This window comes from Hypanus sabinus, chromosome 2, assembly GCF_030144855.1.
Source record: "Hypanus sabinus isolate sHypSab1 chromosome 2, sHypSab1.hap1, whole genome shotgun sequence".
NCBI classification, from domain to species: Eukaryota; Metazoa; Chordata; class Chondrichthyes; order Myliobatiformes; family Dasyatidae; genus Hypanus; species Hypanus sabinus.
In genome coordinates, this window is record NC_082707.1 from 38,663,934 (window position 1) to 38,689,715 (window position 25,782).

At 34.4% G+C, this 25,782-nt stretch overlaps 1 protein-coding gene across 1 annotated transcript in view; it reads right to left on the bottom strand.

Moving 5' to 3' along the window:
• Positions 1-25,782, bottom strand: part of LOC132403417 (mucin-3B-like) — a 190,493-nt gene that overhangs the window by 15,402 nt on the left and 149,309 nt on the right. The window contains exons 55-88 of the mRNA XM_059986826.1: positions 25,621-25,746; positions 24,978-25,103; positions 24,341-24,466; positions 23,700-23,825; positions 23,062-23,187; positions 22,511-22,636; positions 21,868-21,993; positions 21,231-21,356; positions 20,575-20,700; positions 19,933-20,058; positions 19,296-19,421; positions 18,641-18,766; positions 17,997-18,122; positions 17,360-17,485; positions 16,712-16,837; positions 16,069-16,194; positions 15,428-15,553; positions 14,780-14,905; positions 13,222-13,347; positions 12,581-12,706; positions 11,925-12,050; positions 11,282-11,407; positions 10,645-10,770; positions 9,990-10,115; positions 9,347-9,472; positions 8,706-8,831; positions 6,579-6,704; positions 5,931-6,056; positions 5,289-5,414; positions 4,003-4,128; positions 3,355-3,480; positions 2,713-2,838; positions 1,427-1,552; positions 784-909 (exon numbers count right to left, since the gene is read on the bottom strand). Coding sequence (XP_059842809.1) covers positions 784-909; positions 1,427-1,552; positions 2,713-2,838; positions 3,355-3,480; positions 4,003-4,128; positions 5,289-5,414; positions 5,931-6,056; positions 6,579-6,704; positions 8,706-8,831; positions 9,347-9,472; positions 9,990-10,115; positions 10,645-10,770; positions 11,282-11,407; positions 11,925-12,050; positions 12,581-12,706; positions 13,222-13,347; positions 14,780-14,905; positions 15,428-15,553; positions 16,069-16,194; positions 16,712-16,837; positions 17,360-17,485; positions 17,997-18,122; positions 18,641-18,766; positions 19,296-19,421; positions 19,933-20,058; positions 20,575-20,700; positions 21,231-21,356; positions 21,868-21,993; positions 22,511-22,636; positions 23,062-23,187; positions 23,700-23,825; positions 24,341-24,466; positions 24,978-25,103; positions 25,621-25,746 — 4,284 coding nt within the window. The remainder of the gene's footprint in view (positions 1-783; positions 910-1,426; positions 1,553-2,712; positions 2,839-3,354; positions 3,481-4,002; positions 4,129-5,288; positions 5,415-5,930; positions 6,057-6,578; positions 6,705-8,705; positions 8,832-9,346; positions 9,473-9,989; positions 10,116-10,644; positions 10,771-11,281; positions 11,408-11,924; positions 12,051-12,580; positions 12,707-13,221; positions 13,348-14,779; positions 14,906-15,427; positions 15,554-16,068; positions 16,195-16,711; positions 16,838-17,359; positions 17,486-17,996; positions 18,123-18,640; positions 18,767-19,295; positions 19,422-19,932; positions 20,059-20,574; positions 20,701-21,230; positions 21,357-21,867; positions 21,994-22,510; positions 22,637-23,061; positions 23,188-23,699; positions 23,826-24,340; positions 24,467-24,977; positions 25,104-25,620; positions 25,747-25,782) is intronic.

Sequence of the window (25,782 nt, forward strand, 5' to 3'; positions counted from 1 at the left end):
TGCAGTAGCAGATATACAAAATGATTTCCATTATTGTCCAATATTTATATAACCAATGTTCACTCGTGAGTATGTCAGAACAGCAAATTTATATACAATTTAATAAATCTGAAAAAAAAAGCGTTTGGAACACAACCCACCATCACATAGTGAAGTATTGTTGACATTGATGCTGAAGCCTGGATTACAATCACACACAAAGCTTCCGATTGTGTTGTTGCAGGTTTGCTGACAGTTTGATGTGTTGGTTGCACATTCATCGATGTCTGGAAGTCAAAGAAGAAAATGATATATAGTATATATGTGAAACATCTGGCTTTGATGTACGAGAGATTTCAAAAGGTTCTGGACAGTGGGAACACGCTGTATGGTGTTATAGCACTCCTATATATTTTTCTGTCATTACAAAACTAACCAAATAACAGCCAGAATGACGCACTTTAAAATGTCAATAAATGGCATCGTATTTTCTTGATATTTTCAATTCTTTGTTGAAATTGTGCAATTATTATAAACTGCAGGTATGTATATTATGTAAATCTCACATGGTAGCATGGAGTAATTGTAGAATAAACACCATACGAATTAGCATTTCAAGTTGATTTTTATGTCATGAATTCTGACAACAAAATTACTGCTACACTGCAGTAGCAGAGATACAAAATGATTTCCATTATTGTCCAATATTTATATAACCAATGTTCACTCGTGAGTATGTCAGAACAGCAAATTTATATACCATTTAATATCTCTGAAGAAAAATTTGTTTGGAACACAACCCACCATCACAAAGAGAAGTATTGTTGAAATTGATGCTGAAGCCTGGATTACAATCACACACGAAGCTTCCGATTGTGTTGTTGCAGATTTGTTGGCAGTTTGATGTGTTGGTTGCACATTCGTCAATGTCTGCAGGGAAAAGAGAAGATGTCATATCAAGCGCATGCTTAGCATTAGCTGATACTCTGACCAAGAATTTCAGGAAAGACAGTACAGTAGTAATACAAAGTGTAGAGTAGAGATACTCAGAAATATTTCCCTGTCATTATAAACATTGCCAAATCAGTGCCTGTGGCACACTTCACTAGAATGAACATCACACTTTACTCCAGTTTACAAAATTTTGAAGAAGCGTGAGAATTTCAAATTATAGAATTATTATAAAGAGAAGGTGCATTCTGTAAACTTCACATGGTGTCGTGTACTAATTGTAGAATAACCACGATAAGAGAGAGCATTTGAAATTGATTTTTCTATCATTACATCTGAGGTAAAATTATGCCTACATTGTATTAGTAGATATACTAATATCCTTTATCATCCAATATTAATATAAGCAATTTTTAGTCATCAGCAAGTCAGAACAGCCAATTTAAATACCGTATAGGAAATCTGAAAAAAAATATACATTTGGAACACAACCCACCATCACAAAGAGAAGTATTAGTGATGTTGATGCTGAAGCCTGGATTACAATCACACACAAAGCTTCCGATTGTGTTGTTGCAGGTTTGCTGACAGTTTGATGTGTTGGTTGCACATTCATCGATGTCTGGATGTAAAAGAAGAAAATGATATATAGTATATATGTGAAACATCTACCTTTGATGTACGAGAGATTTCAGAAGGTTCTGGACAGTGGGAACACGTTGTATGGTGATATAGCACTCCGATATATTTTTCTGTCATTACAAAACTAACCAAATAACAGCGAGTATGAAGCACTTTAAAATGTCAATAAATGGCATCGTATTTTCTTGATATTTTCAATTCTTTGTTGAAATTGTGCAATTATTATAAACTGCAGGTATGTATATTATGTAAATCTCACATGGTAGCATGGAGTAATTGTAGAATAAACACCATACGAATTAGCATTTCAAGTTGATTTTTATGTCATGAATTCTGACAACAAAATTACTGCTACACTGCAGTAGCAGATATACAAAATGATTTCCATTATTGTCCAATATTTATATAACCAATGTTCACTCGTGAGTATGTCAGAACAGCAAATTTATATACAATTTAATAAATCTGAAAAAAAAAGCGTTTGGAACACAACCCACCATCACATAGTGAAGTATTGTTGACATTGATGCTGAAGCCTGGATTACAATCACACACAAAGCTTCCGATTGTGTTGTTGCAGGTTTGCTGACAGTTTGATGTGTTGGTTGCACATTCATCGATGTCTGGAAGTCAAAGAAGAAAATGATATATAGTATATATGTGAAACATCTGGCTTTGATGTACGAGAGATTTCAAAAGGTTCTGGACAGTGGGAACACGCTGTATGGTGTTATAGCACTCCTATATATTTTTCTGTCATTACAAAACTAACCAAATAACAGCCAGAATGACGCACTTTAAAATGTCAATAAATGGCATCGTATTTTCTTGATATTTTCAATTCTTTGTTGAAATTGTGCAATTATTATAAACTGCAGGTATGTATATTATGTAAATCTCACATGGTAGCATGGAGTAATTGTAGAATAAACACCATACGAATTAGCATTTCAAGTTGATTTTTATGTCATGAATTCTGACAACAAAATTACTGCTACACTGCAGTAGCAGAGATACAAAATGATTTCCATTATTGTCCAATATTTATATAACCAATGTTCACTCGTGAGTATGTCAGAACAGCAAATTTATATACCATTTAATATCTCTGAAGAAAAATTTGTTTGGAACACAACCCACCATCACAAAGAGAAGTATTGTTGAAATTGATGCTGAAGCCTGGATTACAATCACACACGAAGCTTCCGATTGTGTTGTTGCAGATTTGTTGGCAGTTTGATGTGTTGGTTGCACATTCGTCAATGTCTGCAGGGAAAAGAGAAGATGTCATATCAAGCGCATGCTTAGCATTAGCTGATACTCTGACCAAGAATTTCAGGAAAGACAGTACAGTAGTAATACAAAGTGTAGAGTAGAGATACTCAGAAATATTTCCCTGTCATTATAAACATTGCCAAATCAGTGCCTGTGGCACACTTCACTAGAATGAACATCACACTTTACTCCAGTTTACAAAATTTTGAAGAAGCGTGAGAATTTCAAATTATAGAATTATTATAAAGAGAAGGTGCATTCTGTAAACTTCACATGGTGTCGTGTACTAATTGTAGAATAACCACAATAAGAGAGAGCTTTTGAAATTGATTTTGCTATCATTACTTCTGAGGTAAAATTGTGCCTACATTGTATTAGTAGAGATACTAATGTCCTTTACCATCCAATATTAATATAAGCAATATTTAGTCATCAGCAAGTCAGAACTGCCAATTTAAATACCATATAGGAAATCTGAAAAAAAAATACATTTGCAAGACAACCCACCATCACAAAGTGAAGTATTGTTGACATTGATGCTGAAACCTGGATTGCAAACGCACACAAAGCTTCCGATTGTGTTGTTGCAGATTTGTTGACAGCTTGATGTGTTGGTTGCACATTCGTCAATGTCTGCAGGGAAAACAGAATTTGTCATATCAAGCACATGCTTACCGTTAGCTGATACTCTGACAAAGAATTTCAGGAACGACAGTACATTAGTAATGCAAAGTGTAGAGTAGAGATACTCAGAAATATTTCCCAGTCATTATAAACATTGCCAAATCAGTGTCTGTGGCATACTTCACTATAATGAACAACAGAATCAAACTTTACACCTGTTTACAAACTTTTAAAGAAGCGGCAGCATTTCAAATAATACAATTATTATAAAGTGAAGGTGCATTCTATAAACTTCACATGGTGTCGTGTACTATTGTAGAATAACCACGATAAGAGAGAGCATTTGAAATTGATTTTTCTATCATTACATCTGAGGTAAAATTATGCCTACATTGTATTAGTAGATATACTAATATCCTTTATCATCCAATATTAATATAAGCAATATTTAGTCATCAGCAAGTCAGAACAGCCAATTTAAATACCGTATAGGAAATCTGAAAAAAAATATACATTTGGAACACAACCCACCATCACAAAGAGAAGTATTAGTGATGTTGATGCTGAAGCCTGGATTACAATCACACACAAAGCTTCCGATTGTGTTGTTGCAGGTTTGCTGACAGTTTGATGTGTTGGTTGCACATTCATCGATGTCTGGATGTAAAAGAAGAAAATGATATATAGTATATATGTGAAACATCTACCTTTGATGTACGAGAGATTTCAGAAGGTTCTGGACAGTGGGAACACGTTGTATGGTGATATAGCACTCCGATATATTTTTCTGTCATTACAAAACTAACCAAATAACAGCGAGTATGAAGCACTTTAAAATGTCAATAAATGGCATCGTATTTTCTTGATATTTTCAATTCTTTGTTGAAATTGTGCAATTATTATAAACTGCAGGTATGTATATTATGTAAATCTCACATGGTAGCATGGAGTAATTGTAGAATAAACACTATACGAATTAGCATTTCAAGTTGATTTTTATGTCATGAATTCTGACAACAAAATTACTGCTACACTGCAGTAGCAGATATACAAAATGATTTCCATTATTGTCCAATATTTATATAACCAATGTTCACTCGTGAGTATGTCAGAACAGCAAATTTATATACAATTTAATAAATCTGAAAAAAAAAGCGTTTGGAACACAACCCACCATCACATAGTGAAGTATTGTTGACATTGATGCTGAAGCCTGGATTACAATCACACACAAAGCTTCCGATTGTGTTGTTGCAGGTTTGCTGACAGTTTGATGTGTTGGTTGCACATTCATCGATGTCTGGAAGTCAAAGAAGAAAATGATATATAGTATATATGTGAAACATCTGGCTTTGATGTACGAGAGATTTCAAAAGGTTCTGGACAGTGGGACCACGCTGTATGGTGTTATAGCACTCCTATATATTTTTCTGTCATTACAAAACTAACCAAATAACAGCCAGAATGACACACTTTAAAATGTCAATAAATGGCATCGTATTTTCTTGATATTTTCAATTCTTTGTTGAAATTGTGCAATTATTATAAACTGCAGGTATGTATATTATGTAAATCTCACATGGTAGCATGGAGTAATTGTAGAATAAACACCATACGAATTAGCATTTCAAGTTGATTTTTATGTCATGAATTCTGACAACAAAATTACTGCTACACTGCAGTAGCAGAGATACAAAATGATTTCCATTATTGTCCAATATTTATATAACCAATGTTCACTCGTGAGTATGTCAGAACAGCAAATTTATATACCATTTAATATCTCTGAAGAAAAATTTGTTTGGAACACAACCCACCATCACAAAGAGAAGTATTGTTGAAATTGATGCTGAAGCCTGGATTACAATCACACACGAAGCTTCCGATTGTGTTGTTGCAGATTTGTTGGCAGTTTGATGTGTTGGTTGCACATTCGTCAATGTCTGCAGGGAAAAGAGAAGATGTCATATCAAGCGCATGCTTAGCATTAGCTGATACTCTGACCAAGAATTTCAGGAAAGACAGTACAGTAGTAATACAAAGTGTAGAGTAGAGATACTCAGAAATATTTCCCTGTCATTATAAACATTGCCAAATCAGTGCCTGTGGCACACTTCACTAGAATGAACATCACACTTTACTCCAGTTTACAAAATTTTGAAGAAGCGTGAGAATTTCAAATTATAGAATTATTATAAAGAGAAGGTGCATTCTGTAAACTTCACATGGTGTCGTGTACTAATTGTAGAATAACCACAATAAGAGAGAGCTTTTGAAATTGATTTTGCTATCATTACTTCTGAGGTAAAATTGTGCCTACATTGTATTAGTAGAGATACTAATGTCCTTTACCATCCAATATTAATATAAGCAATATTTAGTCATCAGCAAGTCAGAACTGCCAATTTAAATACCATATAGGAAATCTGAAAAAAAAATACATTTGCAAGACAACCCACCATCACAAAGTGAAGTATTGTTGACATTGATGCTGAAACCTGGATTGCAAACGCACACAAAGCTTCCGATTGTGTTGTTGCAGATTTGTTGACAGCTTGATGTGTTGGTTGCACATTCGTCAATGTCTGCAGGGAAAACAGAATTTGTCATATCAAGCACATGCTTACCGTTAGCTGATACTCTGACAAAGAATTTCAGGAACGACAGTACATTAGTAATGCAAAGTGTAGAGTAGAGATACTCAGAAATATTTCCCAGTCATTATAAACATTGCCAAATCAGTGTCTGTGGCATACTTCACTATAATGAACAACAGAATCAAACTTTACACCTGTTTACAAACTTTTGAAGAAGTGGCAGCATTTCAAATAATACAATTATTATAAAGTGAAGGTGCATTCTATAAACTTCACATGGTGTCGTGTACTATTGTAGAATAACCACGATAAGAGAGAGCATTTGAAATTGATTTTTCTATCATTACATCTGAGGTAAAATTATGCCTACATTGTATTAGTAGATATACTAATATCCTTTATCATCCAATATTAATATAAGCAATATTTAGTCATCAGCATGTCAGAACAGCCAATTTAAATACCGTATAGGAAATCTGAAAAAAAATATACATTTGGAACACAACCCACCATCACAAAGAGAAGTATTAGTGATGTTGATGCTGAAGCCTGGATTACAATCACACACAAAGCTTCCGATTGTGTTGTTGCAGGTTTGCTGACAGTTTGATGTGTTGGTTGCACATTCATCGATGTCTGCAGGGAAACGAGAAGATGTCATATCAAGCGCATGCTTAGCATTAGCTGATACTCTGACCAAGAATTTCGGGAATGACAGTACAGTAGTAATACGAAGTGTGGAGTATAGCTACTCAGAAATATTTCCCTGTCATTATAAACATTGCCAAATCAGTGCCTGTGGCACACTTCACTATAATGAACATCACACTTTACTCCAGTTTACAAAATTTTGAAGAAGCCTGAGAATTTCAAATTATAGAATTATTATAAAGAGAAGTTGCATTCTGTAAACTTCACATGGTGTCGTGTACTAATTGTAGAATAACCACGATAAGAGAGAGCTTTTCAAATTGATTTTGCTATCATTACTTCTGAGGTAAAATTGTGCCTACATTGTATTAGTAGAGATACTAATATCCTTTATCATCCAATATTAATATAAGCAATATTTAGTCATCAGCAAGTCAGAACTGCCAATTTAAATACCATATAGGAAATCTGAAAGAAAAATACATTTGCAACACATCCCACCATCACAAAGAGAAGTATTGTTGACGTTGATGCTGAAACCTGGATTGCAACCGCACACAAAGCTTCCGATTGTGTTGTTGCAGATTTGCTGACAGTTTGATGTGTTGGTTGCACATTCATCGATGTTGGAAGGAAAAGAAGAAAATGATATATATATTATATTGTTATGATCCCAGCCCCCTCCTTTGTGAGAAGCGCAAGAGCACCTTTTGAGGGGGGGGTGGGTCTGTAGGCCCAGGAAGAGATAGAGAGGGAGACGTGCTGAACAGACTCAGGAGGTGGGAGAGAGAGAAATGTGCCGAAGAGCACGTTCCACTCGGGATGTAAAATAAGGCGACAGTGACTATTGTCTCATGGAGACCACGTGAAAAGCCCTCGGGCAAGGTGGGCTGGTTGAGAGATTGCATCATCCCAACCTGATTGACACCTGCGACCCCGTGAGGAAGTATAAAGGAGAGTCTCAGGGGGACAAACCCTTCAGACGCACCAAGAAGACACGAGAGTGATCCCGCAGCAGCGGGAAGCCATTCTGAAGGAAGCCACGTGCGTTAGATTCCGGGATTGGAATTTGTGGTTGGAATCACGGAAAACTGCTTTTAACTAACATCGGGGAGAGGGAACCAACGCTCCCCCGATTTCACGGAAGCTTCATCAAAGACCCGGCAAGTTTCTCCTCTTCTCCCCAATCTCTCTCTCTGTCGCCCCACGAGAAACCCAGCGATTCCCAAAGGGCTGAAGCCTGCAGACTTCTCAGTGACTTTATATTTCCAACAGACAATATATTGACCCCTAGACAGCCGTAGAGCTCACTGCTTAATGATGATTATTACTATACGCGCGCTTTAGATTGAGAATTGACGACGTGCATTATCTGAATGTTTGTATTAACCTTACTTTTGTGCCCCTTTATAAATAAAAACGTTTGAAAATAGTGACATCACACTTCAACGGACCTCTCTATCTTTGCTGGTAAGTTATCCAGTTTCGGGATAAGTAACAATATATATGAAACATCTGCCTTTGATGTACGAGAGATTTCAGAAAGTTCTCCACAGTGGGAGCATGCTGTATGGAGTTATAGCACTCCTATATATTTTTCTGTCATTACAAAACTAACCAAATTGCAGCGAGTATGACGCACTTTAAAATGTCGATAAATGGCATCGTATTTTCTTCATATTTTCAATTCTTTGTTGAAATTGTGCAATTATTATAAACTGCAGGGATATATATTATATAAATATCACATGGTAGCATGGAGTAATTGTAGAATAAACACCATACGAATTAGCATTTCAAGTTGATTTTTATGTCATGAATTCTGACAACAAAATTACTGCTACACAGTTGTAGGAGAGATACAAAATGATATACTATTCTGTCCAATATTTATATAACCAATGTTCACTCATGAGCATATCAGAACAGTAAATTTAAATACCATTTAATATCTCTGAAGAAAAAATTGTTTGGAACACAACCCACCATCACAAAGAGAAGTATTAGTGATGTTGATGCTGAAGCCTGGATTACAATCACATACAAAGCTTCCGCTTGTGTTGTTGCAGGTTTGCTGACAGTTTGATGTGTTGGTTGCACATTCATCGATGTCTGGAAGTAAAAGAAGAAAATGATATATAGTATATATGTGAAACATATGGCTTTGATGTACGAGAGATTTCAGAAGGTTCTGGACAGTGGGAACACGTTGTATGGTGATATAGCACTCCTATATATTTTTCTGTCATTACAAAACTAACCAAATCACGGCGTATATGATGCACTTTACAATATCAATAAATGGCATCATATTTTCTTGATATTTGCAATTCTTTGTTGAAATTGTGCAATTATTATAAACTGCAGGTATGTATATTATGTAAATCTCACATGGTAGCGTGGAGTAGTTGTAGAATATACACCATACGATTTAGCATTTGAAGTTGATTTTTATGTCATGAATTCTGACAACAAAATTATTGCTGCACTGTAGTAGCAGAGATACAAAATGATATCCTATATTGTCCAATATTTATATAACCAATGTTCACTCATGAGCATGTCAGAACAGCAAATTTAAATACCATTTAATAAATCTGAAAAAATACGTTTGGAACACAACCCACCATCACAAAGTGAAGTATTGTTGACATTGATGCTGAAACCTGGATTGCAACCGCACACAAAGCTTCCGATTGTGTTGTTGCAGATTTGTTGACAGCTTGATGTGTTGGTTGCACATTCGTCGATGTCTGTAGGGAAAAGAGAAGATGTCATATCAAGCGCATGCTTAGCATTAGCTGATACTCTGACCAAGAATTTCAGGAAAGACAGTACAGTAGTAATACAAAGTGTAGAGTAGAGATACTCAGAAATATTTCCCTGTCATTATAAACATTGCCAAATCAGTGCCTGTGGCACACTTCACTATAATGAACATCACACTTTACTCCAGTTTACAAAATTTTGAAGAAGCGTGAGAATTTCAAATTATAGAATTATTATAAAGAGAAGGTGCATTCTGTAAACTTCACATGGTGTCGTGTACTAATTGTAGAATAACCACAATAAGAGAGAGCTTTTGAAATTGATTTTGCTATCATTACTTCTGAGGTAAAATTGTGCCTACATTGTATTAGTAGAGATACTAATGTCCTTTACCATCCAATATTAATATAAGCAATATTTAGTCATGAGCAAGTCAGAACTGCCAATTTAAATACCATATAGGAAATCTGATAAAAAAAATACATTTGCAACACAACCCACCATCACAAAGTGAAGTATTGTTGACATTGATGCTGAAACCTGGATTGCAACCGCACACAAAGCTTCCGATTGTGTTGTTGCAGATTTGTAGACAGCTTGATGTGTTGGTTGCACATTCGTCAATGTCTGCAGGGAAAACAGAATTTGTCATATCAAGCACATGCTTAGCGTTAGCTGATACTCTGACAAAGAATTTCAGGAACGACAGTACAGTAGTAATACAAAGTGTAGAGTAGAGATACTCAGAAATATTTCCCTGTCATTATAAACATTGCCAAATCAGTGTCTGTGGCATACTTCACTATAATGAACATCAAACTTAAGTATCAAACTTTACTCCAGTTTACAAACTTTTGAAGAAGCGGCAGCATTTCAAATAATACAATTATTATAAAGTGAAGGTGCATTCTATAAACTTCACATGGTGTCGTGTACTATTGTAGAATAACCACGATAAGAGAGAGCATTTGAAATTGATTTTTCTATCATTACATCTGAGGTAAAATTATGCCTACATTGTATTAGTAGATATACTAATATCCTTTAACATCCAATATTAATATAAGCAATATTTAGTCATCAGCAAGTCAGAACAGCCAATTTAAATACCGTATAGGAAATCTGAAAAAAAATATACATTTGGAACACAACCCACCATCACAAAGAGAAGTATTAGTGATGTTGATGCTGAAGCCTGGATTACAATCACATACGAAGCTTCCGATTGTGTTGTTGCAGGTTTGCTGACAGTTTGATGTGTTGGTTGCACATTCATCGATGTCTAGAAGAAGAAAATGATAGATAGTATACATGTGAAACATCTAGCTTTGATGTACGAGAGACTTCAGAAAGTTCTCGACAGTGGGAACACGCTGGATGGTGTTATAGCACTCCTATATATTTTTCTGTCATTACAAAACTAACCAAATAACAGCGAGTATGACACACTTTAAAACGTCGATAAATGGCATCGTATTTTCTTGATATTTTCAATTCTTTGTTGAAATTGTGCAATTATAATAAACTGCAGGTATGTATATTATGTAAATTTCACATGGTATCATGGACTAATTGTAGAATAAACACCATACGAATTAGCATTTCAAGTTGATTTTTATGTCATGAATTCTGACAACAAAATTACTGCTACACTGTAGTAGCAGAGATACAAAATGATATCCATTATTGCCCAAAATTTATATAACCAATGTTCACTCGTGAGTATGTCAGAACAGCAAATTTAAATACCAATTAATAAATCTGAAAAAAAAAACTTTTGGAACACAACCCACCATCACAAAGTGAAGTATTGTTGACATTGATGCTGAAACCTGGATTGCAACCGCACACAAAGCTTCCGATTGTGTTGTTGCAGATTTGTTGACAGCTTGATGTGTTGGTTGCACATTCGTCGATGTCTGTAGGGAAAAGAGAAGATGTCATATCAAGCGCATGCTTAACATTAGCTGATACTCTGACCAAGAATTTCAGGAAAGACAGTACAGTAGTAATACAAAGTGTAGAGTAGAGATACTCAGAAATATTTCCCTGTCATTATAAACATTGCCAAATCAGTGCCTGTGGCACACTTCACTATAATGAACATCACACTTTACTCCAGTTTACAAAATTTTGAAGAAGCGTGAGAATTTCAAATTATAGAATTATTATAAAGAGAAGGTGCATTCTGTAAACTTCACATGGTGTCGTGTACTAATTGTAGAATAACCACAATAAGAGAGAGCTTTTGAAATTGATTTTGCTATCATTACTTCTGAGGTAAAATTGTGCCTACATTGTATTAGTAGAGATACTAATGTCCGTTACCATCCAATATTAATATAAGCAATATTTAGTCATCAGCAAGTCAGAACTGCCAATTTAAATACCATATAGGAAATCTGATAAAAAAAATACATTTGCAACACAACCCACCATCACAAAGTGAAGTATTGTTGACATTGATGCTGAAACCTGCATTGCAACCGCACACAAAGCTTCCGATTGTGTTGTTGCAGATTTGTTGACAGCTTGATGTGTTGGTTGCACATTCGTCAATGTCTGCAGGGAAAACAGAATTTGTCATATCAAGCACATGCTTAGCGTTAGCTGATACTCTGACAAAGAATTTCAGGAACGACAGTACAGTAGTAATACAAAGTGTAGAGTAGAGATACTCAGAAATATTTCCCTGTCATTATAAACATTGCCAAATCAGTGTCTGTGGCATACTTCACTATAAATGAACATCAAACTTAAGTATCAAACTTTACTCCAGTTTACAAACTTTTGAAGAAGCGGCAGCATTTCAAATAATACAATTATTATAAAGTGAAGGTGCATTCTATAAACTTCACATGGTGTCGTGTACTATTGTAGAATAACCACGATAAGAGAGAGCATTTGAAATTGATTTTTCTCTCATTACTTCTGAGGTAAAATTATGCCTACATTGTATTAGTAGATATACTAATATCCTTTAACATCCAATATTAATATAAGCAATATTTAGTCATCAGCAAGTCAGAACAGCCAATTTAAATACCGTATAGGAAATCTTAAAAAAAATATACATTTGGACCACAACCCACCATCACAAAGAGAAGTATTAGTGATGTTGATGCTGAAGCCTGGATTACAATCACATACAAAGCTTCCGATTGTGTTGTTGCAGGTTTGCTGACAGTTTGATGTGTTGGTTGCACATTCATCGATGTCTGGAAGTAAAAGAAGAAAATGATATATAGTATATATGTGAAACATCTACCTTTGATGTACGAGAGATTTCAGAAGGTGCTGGACAGTGGGAACACGCTGGATGGTGATATAGCACTCCTATATATTATTCTGTCGTTACAAAACTAACCAAATAACAGCGAGTATGAAGCACTTTAAAATGTCAATAAATGGCATCGTATTTTCTTGATATTTTCAATTCTTTGTTGAAATTGTGCAATTATTATAAACTGCAGGTATGTATATTATGTAAATCTCACATGGTCGCATGGAGTAATTGTAGAATAAACACCATACGAATTAGCATTTCAAGTTGATTTTTATGTCATGAATTCTGACAACAAAATTACTGTTACACTGCAGAGCAGAGATACAACATGATTTCCATTATTGTCCAATATTTATATAACCAATGTTCACTCGTGAGTATGTCAGAACAGCAAATTTATATACCATTTAATAAATCTGAAAAAAAAACTTTTGGAACACAACCCACCATCACAAAGTGAAGTATTGTTGAATTTGATGCTGAAACCTTGATTACAACCGCACACAAAGCTTCCGATTGTGTTGTTGCAGATTTGTTGACAGTTTGATGTGTTGGTTGCACATTCATCGATGTCTGGAAGGAAAAGAAGTTAATGATATATAGTATACATGTGAAACATCTACCTTTGATGTGCGAGAGCTTTCAGAAAGTTCTCAACAGTGGGAACACACTGTATGGTGTTATAGCACTCTTATATATTTTTCTGTCATTACAAAACTAACCAAATAACAGCCTGTATGTCGCATTTTACAATGTCGATAAATGGCATCGTATTTTCTTTTTTTTTTCTTTTTTTCCCTAAACTAACATGGGCAATAATACCAGTTTATATGAGTATGATAGTGTCAAAAACTCCGGAACTCCATACCAGAACAAGAATAAAAAAAGAAAATGTCTGGAAGAGGCCAAATTAATTCAAATGAAAGTGTCGAATGAACGGTCCCCAAGTTTCTTCAAAATTAATTGATGAATCGAAAATAGTACTTCTAATTTTTTCTAAACTCAGACAAGAGATAGTTTGAGAAAACCACTGAAATGTGGTTGGAGGATTTACTTCTTTCCATTTTTGTAATATAGACCTTCTGGCCATTAATGTTACAAAGGCGATCATTCATCTAATTGAAGGGGAAAGTCGACTACCATCCTCATTTGGTATACCAAAAATTGCAGTAATAAAATGAGGTTGTAAATCAATATTCCAAATTGAGGAAATTGTAGCAAATATGTCATTCCAATAGTTATGTAAAGTGGAACATGACCAAAACATGTGGGTCAATGAGGCCACATCTGAATGACATCTGTCACATTGAGGGTTAATATGAGAATAGAATCGAGCAAGCTTATCTTTAGACATATGAGCTCTATGTACGACCTTAAATTGTATTAAAGCATGTTTAGCACATACAGAAGAAGAATTAACCATTTGTAAAATTTTTTCCCATTTTTCTGTTGATATATTATTTTGAAGTTCTTTTTCCCACTCCTGTTTAATTCTACCTGATATTTCTGGTTGTATCTTCGTAATCCTATTATAAATAAAAGCCACTAATCCTTTCTGACAAGGATTCAGGGTAAAAATCATGTCTGAAAAGTCTATCAAAGTTGAATTGGGAAAGGACAGTAAAACTTTATATTAAAAATTTCTAATTTGTAAATATCTAAAAAGATTAGATTTAGGTAATTTATGTATTTTCTTGATATTTTCAATTCTTTGTTGAAATTGTGCAATTATTATAAACTGCAGGTATGTATATTATGTAAATCTCACATGGCAGCATGGAGTAATTGTAGAATAAACACCATACGAATTAGCATTTCAAGTTGATTTTTATGTCATGAATTCTGACAACAAAATTACTGCTACACTGTAGTAGCAGAGATACAAAATGATTTCCATTATTGTCCAATATTTATATAACCAATGTTCACTCGTGAGTATGTCAGAACAGCAAATTTATGTACCATTTAATAAATCTGAAAAAAAAACGTTTGGAACACAACCCACCATCACAAAGTGATGTATTGTTGACATTGATGCTGAAACCTGGATTGCAACCGCACACAAAGCTTCCGATTGTGTTGTTGCAGATTTGTTGACAGTTTGATGTGTTGGTTGCACATTCATCGAAGTCTGCAGGGAAACGAGAAGATGTCATATCAAGCGCATGCTTAGCATTAGCTGATACTCTGACCAAGAATTTCGGAAAAGACAGTACAGTAGTAATACAAAGTGTGGAGTATAGCTACTCAGAAATATTTCCCAGTCATTATAAACATTGCCAAATCAGTGTCTGTGGCATACTTCACTATAATGAACAACAGAATCAAACTTTACACCTGTTTACAAACTTTTGAAGAAGCGGCACAATTTCAAATAATACAATTATTATAAAGTGAAGGTGAATTCTATAAACTTCACATGGTGTCGTGTACTATTGTAGAATAACCACGATAAGAGAGAGCATTTGAAATTGATTTTTCTATCATTACATCTGAGGTAAAATTATGCCTACATTGTATTAGTATAGATACTAATATCCTTTATCATCCAATATTAATATAAGCAATATTTAGTCATCAGCAAGTCAGAACAGCCAATTTAAATACCATATAGGAAATCTGAAAAAAAATATACATTTGGAACACAACCCACCATCACAAAGAGAAGTATTAGTGATGTTGATGCTGAAGCCTGGATTACAATCACACACAAAGCTTCCGATTGTGTTGTTGCAGGTTTGCTGACAGTTTGATGTGTTGGTTGCACATTCATCAATGTCTGGAAGTAAAAGAAGAAAATGATATATAGTATATATGTGAAACATATGGCTTTGATGTACGAGAGATTTCAGAAGGTTCTGGACAGTGGGAACACGTTGTATGGTGATATAGCACTCCTATATATTTTTCTGTCATTACAAAACTAACCAAATCACGGCGTATATGATGCACTTTACAATATCAATAAATGGCATCATATTTTCTTGATATTTGCAATTCTTTGTTGAAATTGTGAAATTATTATAAACTGCAGGTATGTATATTATGTAAATCTCACATGGTAGCGTGGAGTAGTTGTAGAATATACACCATACGATTTAGCATTTGAAGTTGATTTTTATGTCATGAATTCTGACAACAAAATTATTGCTGCACTGTAGTAGCAGAGATACAAAATGATATCCTATATTGTCCAATATTTATATAACCAATGTTCACTCATGAGCATGTCAGAACAGCAAATTTAAATACCATTTAATAAATCTGAAAAAATACGTTTGGAACACAACCCACCATCACAAAGTGAAGTATTGTTGACATTGATGCTGAAACCTGGATTGCAACCGCACACAAAGCTTCCGATTGTGTTGTTGCAGATTTGTTGACAGCTTGATGTGTTGGTTGCACATTCGTCGATGTCTGTAGGGAAAAGAGAAGATGTCATATCAAGCGCATGCTTAGCATTAGCTGATACTCTGACCAAGAATTTCAGGAAAGACAGTACAGTAGTAATACAAAGTGTAGAGTAGAGATACTCAGAAATATTTCCCTGTCATTATAAACATTGCCAAATCAGTGCCTGTGGCACACTTCACTATAATGAACATCACACTTTACTCCAGTTTACAAAATTTTGAAGAAGCGTGAGAATTTCAAATTATAGAATTATTATAAAGAGAAGGTGCATTCTGTAAACTTCACATGGTGTCGTGTACTAATTGTAGAATAACCACAATAAGAGAGAGCTTTTGAAATTGATTTTGCTATCATTACTTCTGAGGTAAAATTGTGCCTACATTGTATTAGTAGAGATACTAATGTCCTTTACCATCCAATATTAATATAAGCAATATTTAGTCATCAGCAAGTCAGAACAGCCAATTTAAATACCATATAGGAAATCTGAAAAAAAAAATACATTTGCAACACAACCCACCATCACAAAGTGAAGTATTGTTGACATTGATGCTGAAACCTGGATTGCAACCGCACACAAAGCTTCCGATTGTGTTGTTGCAGATTTGTTGACAGCTTGATGTGTAGGTTGCACATTCGTCAATGTCTGCAGGGAAAACAGAATTTGTCATATCAAGCACATGCTTAGCGTTAGCTGATACTCTGACAAAGAATTTCAGGAACGACAGTACAGTAGTAATACAAAGTGTAGAGTAGAGATACTCAGAAATATTTCCCTGTCATTATAAACATTGCCAAATCAGTGTCTGTGGCATACTTCACTATAATGAACATCAAACTTAAGTATCAAACTTTACTCCAGTTTACAAACTTTTGAAGAAGTGGCAGCATTTCAAATAATACAATTATTATAAAGTGAAGGTATATTATGTAAACTTCACATGGTGTTGTGTACTAATTGTAGAATAACCACGATAAGAGAGAGCATTTGAAATTGATTTTTCTATCATTACCTCAGAGGTAAAATTATGCCTACATTGATATCTAATATCCTTTACCATTCTAATATTAATATAAGCAATATTTAGTCATGAGCAAGTCAGAACAGCCAATTTAAATACCATATAGGAAATCTGAAAAAAATATATACATTTGGAACACAACCCACCATCACAAAGAGAAGTATTAGTGATGTTGATGCTGAAGCCTGGATTACAATCACACACAAAGCTTCCAATTGTGTTGTTGCAAATTTGCTGACAGTTTGATGTGTTGGTTGCACATTCATCGATGTCTGGAAGAAGAAAATGATAGATAGTATACATGTGAAACATCTAATTTTGATGTACGAGAGATTTCAGAAAGTTCTCGACAGTGGGAACACGCTGGATGGTGTTATAGCACTCCTATATATTTTTCTGTCATTACAAAACTAACCAAATAACAGCGAGTATGACACACTTTAAAACGTCGATAAATGGCATCGTATTTTCTTGATATTTTCAATTCTTTGTTGAAATTGTGCAATTATAATAAACTGCAGGTATGTATATTATGTAAATTTCACATGGTATCATGGACTAATTGTAGAATAAACACCATACGAATTAGCATTTCAAGTTGATTTTTATGTCATGAATTCTGACAACAAAATTACTGCTACACTGTAGTAGCAGAGATACAAAATGATATCCATTATTGCCCAAAATTTATATAACCAATGTTCACTCGTGAGTATGTCAGAACAGCAAATTTAAATACCAATTAATAAATCTGAAAAAAAAAACTTTTGGAACACAACCCACCATCACAAAGTGAAGTATTGTTGACATTGATGCTGAAACCTGGATTGCAACCGCACACAAAGCTTCCGATTGTGTTGTTACAGATTTGTTGACAGCTTGATGTGTTGGTTGCACATTCGTCGATGTCTGTAGGGAAAAGAGAAGATGTCATATCAAGCGCATGCTTAGCATTAGCTGATACTCTGACCAAGAATTTCAGGAAAGACAGTACAGTAGTAATACAAAGTGTAGAGTAGAGATACTCAGAAATATTTCCCTGTCATTATAAACATTGCCAAATCAGTGCCTGTGGCACACTTCACTATAATGAACATCACACTTTACTCCAGTTTACAAAATTTTGAAGAAGCGTGAGAATTTCAAATTATAGAATTATTATAAAGAGAAGGTGCATTCTGTAAACTTCACATGGTGTCGTGTACTAATTGTAGAATAACCACAATAAGAGAGAGCTTTTGAAATTGATTTTGCTATCATTACTTCTGAGGTAAAATTGTGCCTACATTGTATTAGTAGAGATACTAATGTCCTTTACCATCCAATATTAATATAAGCAATATTTAGTCATGAGCAAGTCAGAACAGCCAATTTAAATACCATATAGGAAATCTGAAAAAAAAAAATACATTTGCAACACAACCCACCATCACAAAGTGAAGTATTGTTGACATTGATGCTGAAACCTGGATTGCAACCGCACACAAAGCTTCCGATTGTGTTGTTGCAGATTTGTTGACAGCTTGATGTGTAGGTTGCACATTCGTCAATGTCTGCAGGGAAAACAGAATTTGTCATATCAAGCACATGCTTAGCGTTAGCTGATACTCTGACAAAGAATTTCAGGAACGACAGTACAGTAGTAATACAAAGTGTAGAGTAGAGATACTCAGAAATATTTCCCTGTCATTATAAACATTGCCAAATCAGTGTCTGTGGCATACTTCACTATAATGAACATCAAACTTAAGTATCAAACTTTACTCCAGTTTACAAACTTTTGAAGAAGCGGCCGCATTTCAAATAATACAATTTTTATAAAGTGAAGGTGCATTCTATAAACTTCACATGGTGTCGTGTACTATTGTAGAATAACCACGATAAGAGAGAGCATTTGAAATTGATTTTTCTATCATTACATCTGAGGTAAAATTATGCCTACATTGTATTAGTAGATATACTAATATCCTTTAACATCCAATATTAATATAAGCAATATTTAGTCATCAGCAAGTCAGAACAGCCAATTTAAATACCATATAGGAAATCTGAAAAAAAATATACATTTGGAACACAACCCACCATCACAAAGAGAAGTATTAGTGATGTTGATGCTGAAGCCTGGATTACAATCACACACAAAGCTTCCAATTGTGTTGTTGCAAATTTGCTGACAGTTTGATGTGTTGGTTGCACATTCATCGATGTCTGGAAGAAGAAAATGATAGATAGTATACATGTGAAACATCTAATTTTGATGTACGAGAGATTTCAGAAAGTTCTCGACAGTGGGAACACGCTGGATGGTGTTATAGCACTCCTATATATTTTTCTGTCATTACAAAACTAACCAAATAACAGCGAGTATGACACACTTTAAAACGTCGATAAATGGCATCGTATTTTCTTGATATTTTCAATTCTTTGTTGAAATTGTGCAATTATAATAAACTGCAGGTATGTATATTATGTAAATTTCACATGGTATCATGGACTAATTGTAGAATAAACACCATACGAATTAGCATTTCAAGTTGATTTTTATGTCATGAATTCTGACAACAAAATTACTGCTACACTGTAGTAGCAGAGATACAAAATGATATCCATTATTGCCCAAAATTTATATAACCAATGTTCACTCGTGAGTATGTCAGAACAGCAAATTTAAATACCAATTAATAAATCTGAAAAAAAAAACTTTTGGAACACAACCCACCATCACAAAGTGAAGTATTGTTGACATTGATGCTGAAACCTGGATTGCAACCGCACACAAAGCTTCCGACTGTGTTGTTGCAGATTTGTTGACAGCTTGATGTGTTGGTTGCACATTCGTCGATGTCTGTAGGGAAAAGAGAAGATGTCATATCAAGCGCATGCTTAGCATTAGCTGATACTCTGACCAAGAATTTCAGGAAAGACAGTACAGTAGTAATACAAAGTGTAGAGTAGAGATACTCAGAAATATTTCCCTGTCATTATAAACATTGCCAAATCAGTGCCTGTGGCACACTTCACTATAATGAACATCACACTTTACTCCAGTTTACAAAATTTTGAAGAAGCGTGAGAATTTCAAATTATAGAATTATTATAAAGAGAAGGTGCATTCTGTAAACTTCACATGGTGTCGTGTACTAATTGTAGAATAACCACAATAAGAGAGAGCTTTTGAAATTGATTTTGCTATCATTACTTCTGAGGTAAAATTGTGCCTACATTGTATTAGTAGAGATACTAATGTCCTTTACCATCCAATATTAATATAAGCAATATTTAGTCATCAGCAAGTCAGAACTGCCAATTTAAATACCATATAGGAAATCTGAAAAAAAAGTACATTTGCAACACAACCCACCATCACAAAGTGAAGTATTGTTGACATTGATGCTGAAACCTGGATTGCAACCGCACACAAAGCTTCCGATTGTGTTGTTGCAGATTTGTTGACAGCTTGATGTGTTGGTTGCACATTTGTCAATGTCTGCAGGGAAAACAGAATTTGTCATATCAAGCACATGCTTAGCGTTAGCTGATACTCTGACAAAGAATTTCAGGAACGACAGTACAGTAGTAATACAAAGTGTAGAGTAGAGATACTCAGAAATATTTCCCTGTCATTATAAACATTGCCAAATCAGTGTCTGTGGCATACTTCACTATAATGAACATCAAACTTAAGTATCAAACTTTACTCCAGTTTACAAACTTTTGAAGAAGCGGCCGCATTTCAAATAATACAATTATTATAAAGTGAAGGTGCATTCTATAAACTTCACATGGTGTCGTGTACTATTGTAGAATAACCACGATAAGAGAGAGCATTTGAAATTGATTTTTCTATCATTACATCTGAGGTAAAATTATGCCTACATTGTATTAGTAGATATACTAATATCCTTTAACATCCAATATTAATATAAGCAATATTTAGTCATCAGCAAGTCAGAACAGCCAATTTAAATACCATATAGGAAATCTGAAAAAAATATATACATTTGGAACACAACCCACCATCACAAAGAGAAGTATTAGTGATGTTGATGCTGAAGCCTGGATTACAATCACACACAAAGCTTCCAATTGTGTTGTTGCAAATTTGCTGACAGTTTGATGTGTTGGTTGCACATTCATCGATGTCTGGAAGAAGAAAATGATAGATAGTATACATGTGAAACATCTAATTTTGATGTACGAGAGATTTCAGAAAGTTCTCGACAGTGGGAACACGCTGGATGGTGTTATAGCACTCCTATATATTTTTCTGTCATTACAAAACTAACCAAATAACAGCGAGTATGACACACTTTAAAACGTCGATAAATGGCATCGTATTTTCTTGATATTTTCAATTCTTTGTTGAAATTGTGCAATTATAATAAACTGCAGGTATGTATATTATGTAAATTTCACATGGTATCATGGACTAATTGTAGAATAAACACCATACGAATTAGCATTTCAAGTTGATTTTTATGTCATGAATTCTGACAACAAAATTACTGCTACACTGTAGTAGCAGAGATACAAAATGATATCCATTATTGCCCAAAATTTATATAACCAATGTTCACTCGTGAGTATGTCAGAACAGCAAATTTAAATACCAATTAATAAATCTGAAAAAAAAAACTTTTGGAACACAACCCACCATCACAAAGTGAAGTATTGTTGACATTGATGCTGAAACCTGGATTGCAACCGCACACAAAGCTTCCGATTGTGTTGTTGCAGATTTGTTGACAGCTTGATGTGTTGGTTGCACATTCGTCGATGTCTGTAGGGAAAAGAGAAGATGTCATATCAAGCGCATGCTTAGCATTAGCTGATACTCTGACCAAGAATTTCAGGAAAGACAGTACAGTAGTAATACAAAGTGTAGAGTAGAGATACTCAGAAATATTTCCCTGTCATCATAAACATTGCCAAATCAGTGCCTGTGGCACACTTCACTATAATGAATATCACACTTTACTCCAGTTTACAAAATTTTGAAGAAGCGTGAGAATTTCAAATTATAGAATTATTATAAAGAGAAGGTGCATTCTGTAAACTTCACATGGTGTCGTGTACTAATTGTAGAATAACCACAATAAGAGAGAGCTTTTGAAATTGATTTTGCTATCATTACTTCTGAGGTAAAATTGTGCCTACATTGTATTAGTAGAGATACTAATGTCCATTACCATCCAATATTAATATAAGCAATATTTAGTCATCAGCAAGTCAGAACTGCCAATTTAAATACCATATAGGAAATCTGAAAAAAAAAATACATTTGCAACACAACCCACCATCACAAAGTGAAGTATTGTTGACATTGATGCTGAAACCTGGATTGCAACCGCACACAAAGCTTCCGATTGTGTTGTTGCAGATTTGTTGACAGTTTGATGTGTTGGTTGCACATTCATCGATGTCTGCAGGGAACAGAGAAGATGTCATATCAAGCACATGCTTAGCGTTAGCTGATACTCTGACAAAGAATTTCAGGAACGACAGTACAGCAGTAATACAAAGTGTAGAGTAGAGATACTCAGAAATATTTCCCTGTCATTATAAACATTGCCAAATCAGTGTCTGTGGCATACTTCACTATAATGAACATCAGCATCAAACTTTACTAATTGTAGAATAACCACGATAAGAGAGAGCATTTGAAATTGATTTTGCTATTGTTACTTCTGAGGTAAAATTATGCCTACATTGTATTAGTATAGATACTGATATCCTTTATCATCCAATATTAATATAAGCAATATTTAGTCATCAGCAAGTCAGGACAGCAAATTTAAATACCATATAGGAAATCTGAAAAAAAATATACATTTGGAACACAACCCACCATCACAAAGAGAAGTATTAGTGATGTTGATGCTGAAGCCTGGATTACAATCACACACAAAGCTTCCGATTGTGTTGTTGCAGGTTTGCTGACAGTTTGATGTGTTGGTTGCACATTCATCGATGTCTGGAAGTAAAAGAAGAAAATGATATATAGTATATATGTGAAACATCTGGCTTTGATGTACGAGAGATTTCAGAAGGTTCTGGACAGTGGGAACACGTTGAATGGTGATATAGCACTCCTATATATTTTTCTGTCATTACAAAACTAACCAAATCACGGCGTATATGATGCACTTTACAATATCAATAAATGGCATCGTATTTTCTTGATATTTGCAATTCTTTGTTGAAATTGTGCAATTATTATAAACTGCAGGTATGTATATTATGTAAATCTCACATGGTAGCGTGGAGTAGTTGTAGAATATACACCATACGATTTAGCATTTGAAGTTGATTTTTATGTCATGAATTCTGACAACAAAATTATTGCTCTGTAGTAGCAGAGATACAAAATGATATCCTATATTGTCCAATATTTATATAACCAATGTTCACTCATGAGCATGTCAGAACAGCAAATTTAAATACCATTTAATAAATCTGAAAAAATACGTTTGGAACACAACCCACCATCACAAAGTGATGTATTGTTGACATTGATGCTGAAACCTGGATTGCAACCGCACACAAAGCTTCCGATTGTGTTGTTGCAGATTTGTTGACAGTTTGATGTGTTGGTTGCACATTCATCGATGTCTGCAGGGAAAAGAGAAGATGTCATGTCAAGCGCATGCTTAGCATTAACTGATACTCTGACCAAGAATTTCAGGAAAGACAGTACAGCAGTAATACAAAGTGTAGAGTAGAGATACTCAGAAATATTTCCCTGTCATTATAAACATTGCCAAATCAGTGTCTGTGGCACACTTCACTATAATGAACATCAGCATCAAACTTTACTCCAGTTTACAAACTTTTGAAGAAGTGGCAGCATTTCAAATAATACAATTATTATAAAGTGAAGGTATATTATGTAAACTTCACATGGTGTTGTGTACTAATTGTAGAATAACCACGATAAGAGAGAGCATTTGAAATTGATTTTTCTATCATTACCTCAGAGGTAAAATTATGCCTACATTGATATCTAATATCCTTTACCATTCTAATATTAATATAAGCAATATTTAGTCATGAGCAAGTCAGAACAGCCAATTTAAATACCATATAGGAAATCTGAAAAAAATATATACATTTGGAACACAACCCACCATCACAAAGAGAAGTATTAGTGATGTTGATGCTGAAGCCTGGATTACAATCACACACAAAGCTTCCAATTGTGTTGTTGCAAATTTGCTGACAGTTTGATGTGTTGGTTGCACATTCATCGATGTCTGGAAGAAGAAAATGATAGATAGTATACATGTGAAACATCTAATTTTGATGTACGAGAGATTTCAGAAAGTTCTCGACAGTGGGAACACGCTGGATGGTGTTATAGCACTCCTATATATTTTTCTGTCATTACAAAACTAACCAAATAACAGCGAGTATGACACACTTTAAAACGTCGATAAATGGGATCGTATTTTCTTGATATTTTCAATTCTTTGTTGAAATTGTGCAATTATAATAAACTGCAGGTATGTATATTATGTAAATTTCACATGGTATCATGGACTAATTGTAGAATAAACACCATACGAATTAGCATTTCAAGTTGATTTTTATGTCATGAATTCTGACAACAAAATTACTGCTACACTGTAGTAGCAGAGATACAAAATGATATCCATTATTGCCCAAAATTTATATAACCAATGTTCACTCGTGAGTATGTCAGAACAGCAAATTTAAATACCAATTAATAAATCTGAAAAAAAAAACTTTTGGAACACAACCCACCATCACAAAGTGAAGTATTGTTGACATTGATGCTGAAACCTGGATTGCAACCGCACACAAAGCTTCCGATTGTGTTGTTGCAGATTTGTTGACAGCTTGATGTGTTGGTTGCACATTCGTCGATGTCTGTAGGGAAAAGAGAAGATGTCATATCAAGCGCATGCTTAGCATTAGCTGATACTCTGACCAAGAATTTCAGGAAAGACAGTACAGTAGTAATACAAAGTGTAGAGTAGAGATACTCAGAAATATTTCCCTGTCATTATAAACATTGCCAAATCAGTGCCTGTGGCACACTTCACTATAATGAATATCACACTTTACTCCAGTTTACAAAATTTTGAAGAAGCGTGAGAATTTCAAATTATAGAATTATTATAAAGAGAAGGTGCATTCTGTAAACTTCACATGGTGTCGTGTACTAATTGTAGAATAACCACAATAAGAGAGAGCTTTTGAAATTGATTTTGCTATCATTACTTCTGAGGTAAAATTGTGCCTACATTGTATTAGTAGAGATACTAATGTCCATTACCATCCAATATTAATATAAGCAATATTTAGTCATCAGCAAGTCAGAACTGCCAATTTAAATACCATATAGGAAATCTGAAAAAAAAAATACATTTGCAACACAACCCACCATCACAAAGTGAAGTATTGTTGACATTGATGCTGAAACCTGGATTGCAACCGCACACAAAGCTTCCGATTGTGTTGTTGCAGATTTGTTGACAGCTTGATGTGTTGGTTGCACATTCGTCAATGTCTGCAGGGAAAACAGAATTTGTCATATCAAGCACAT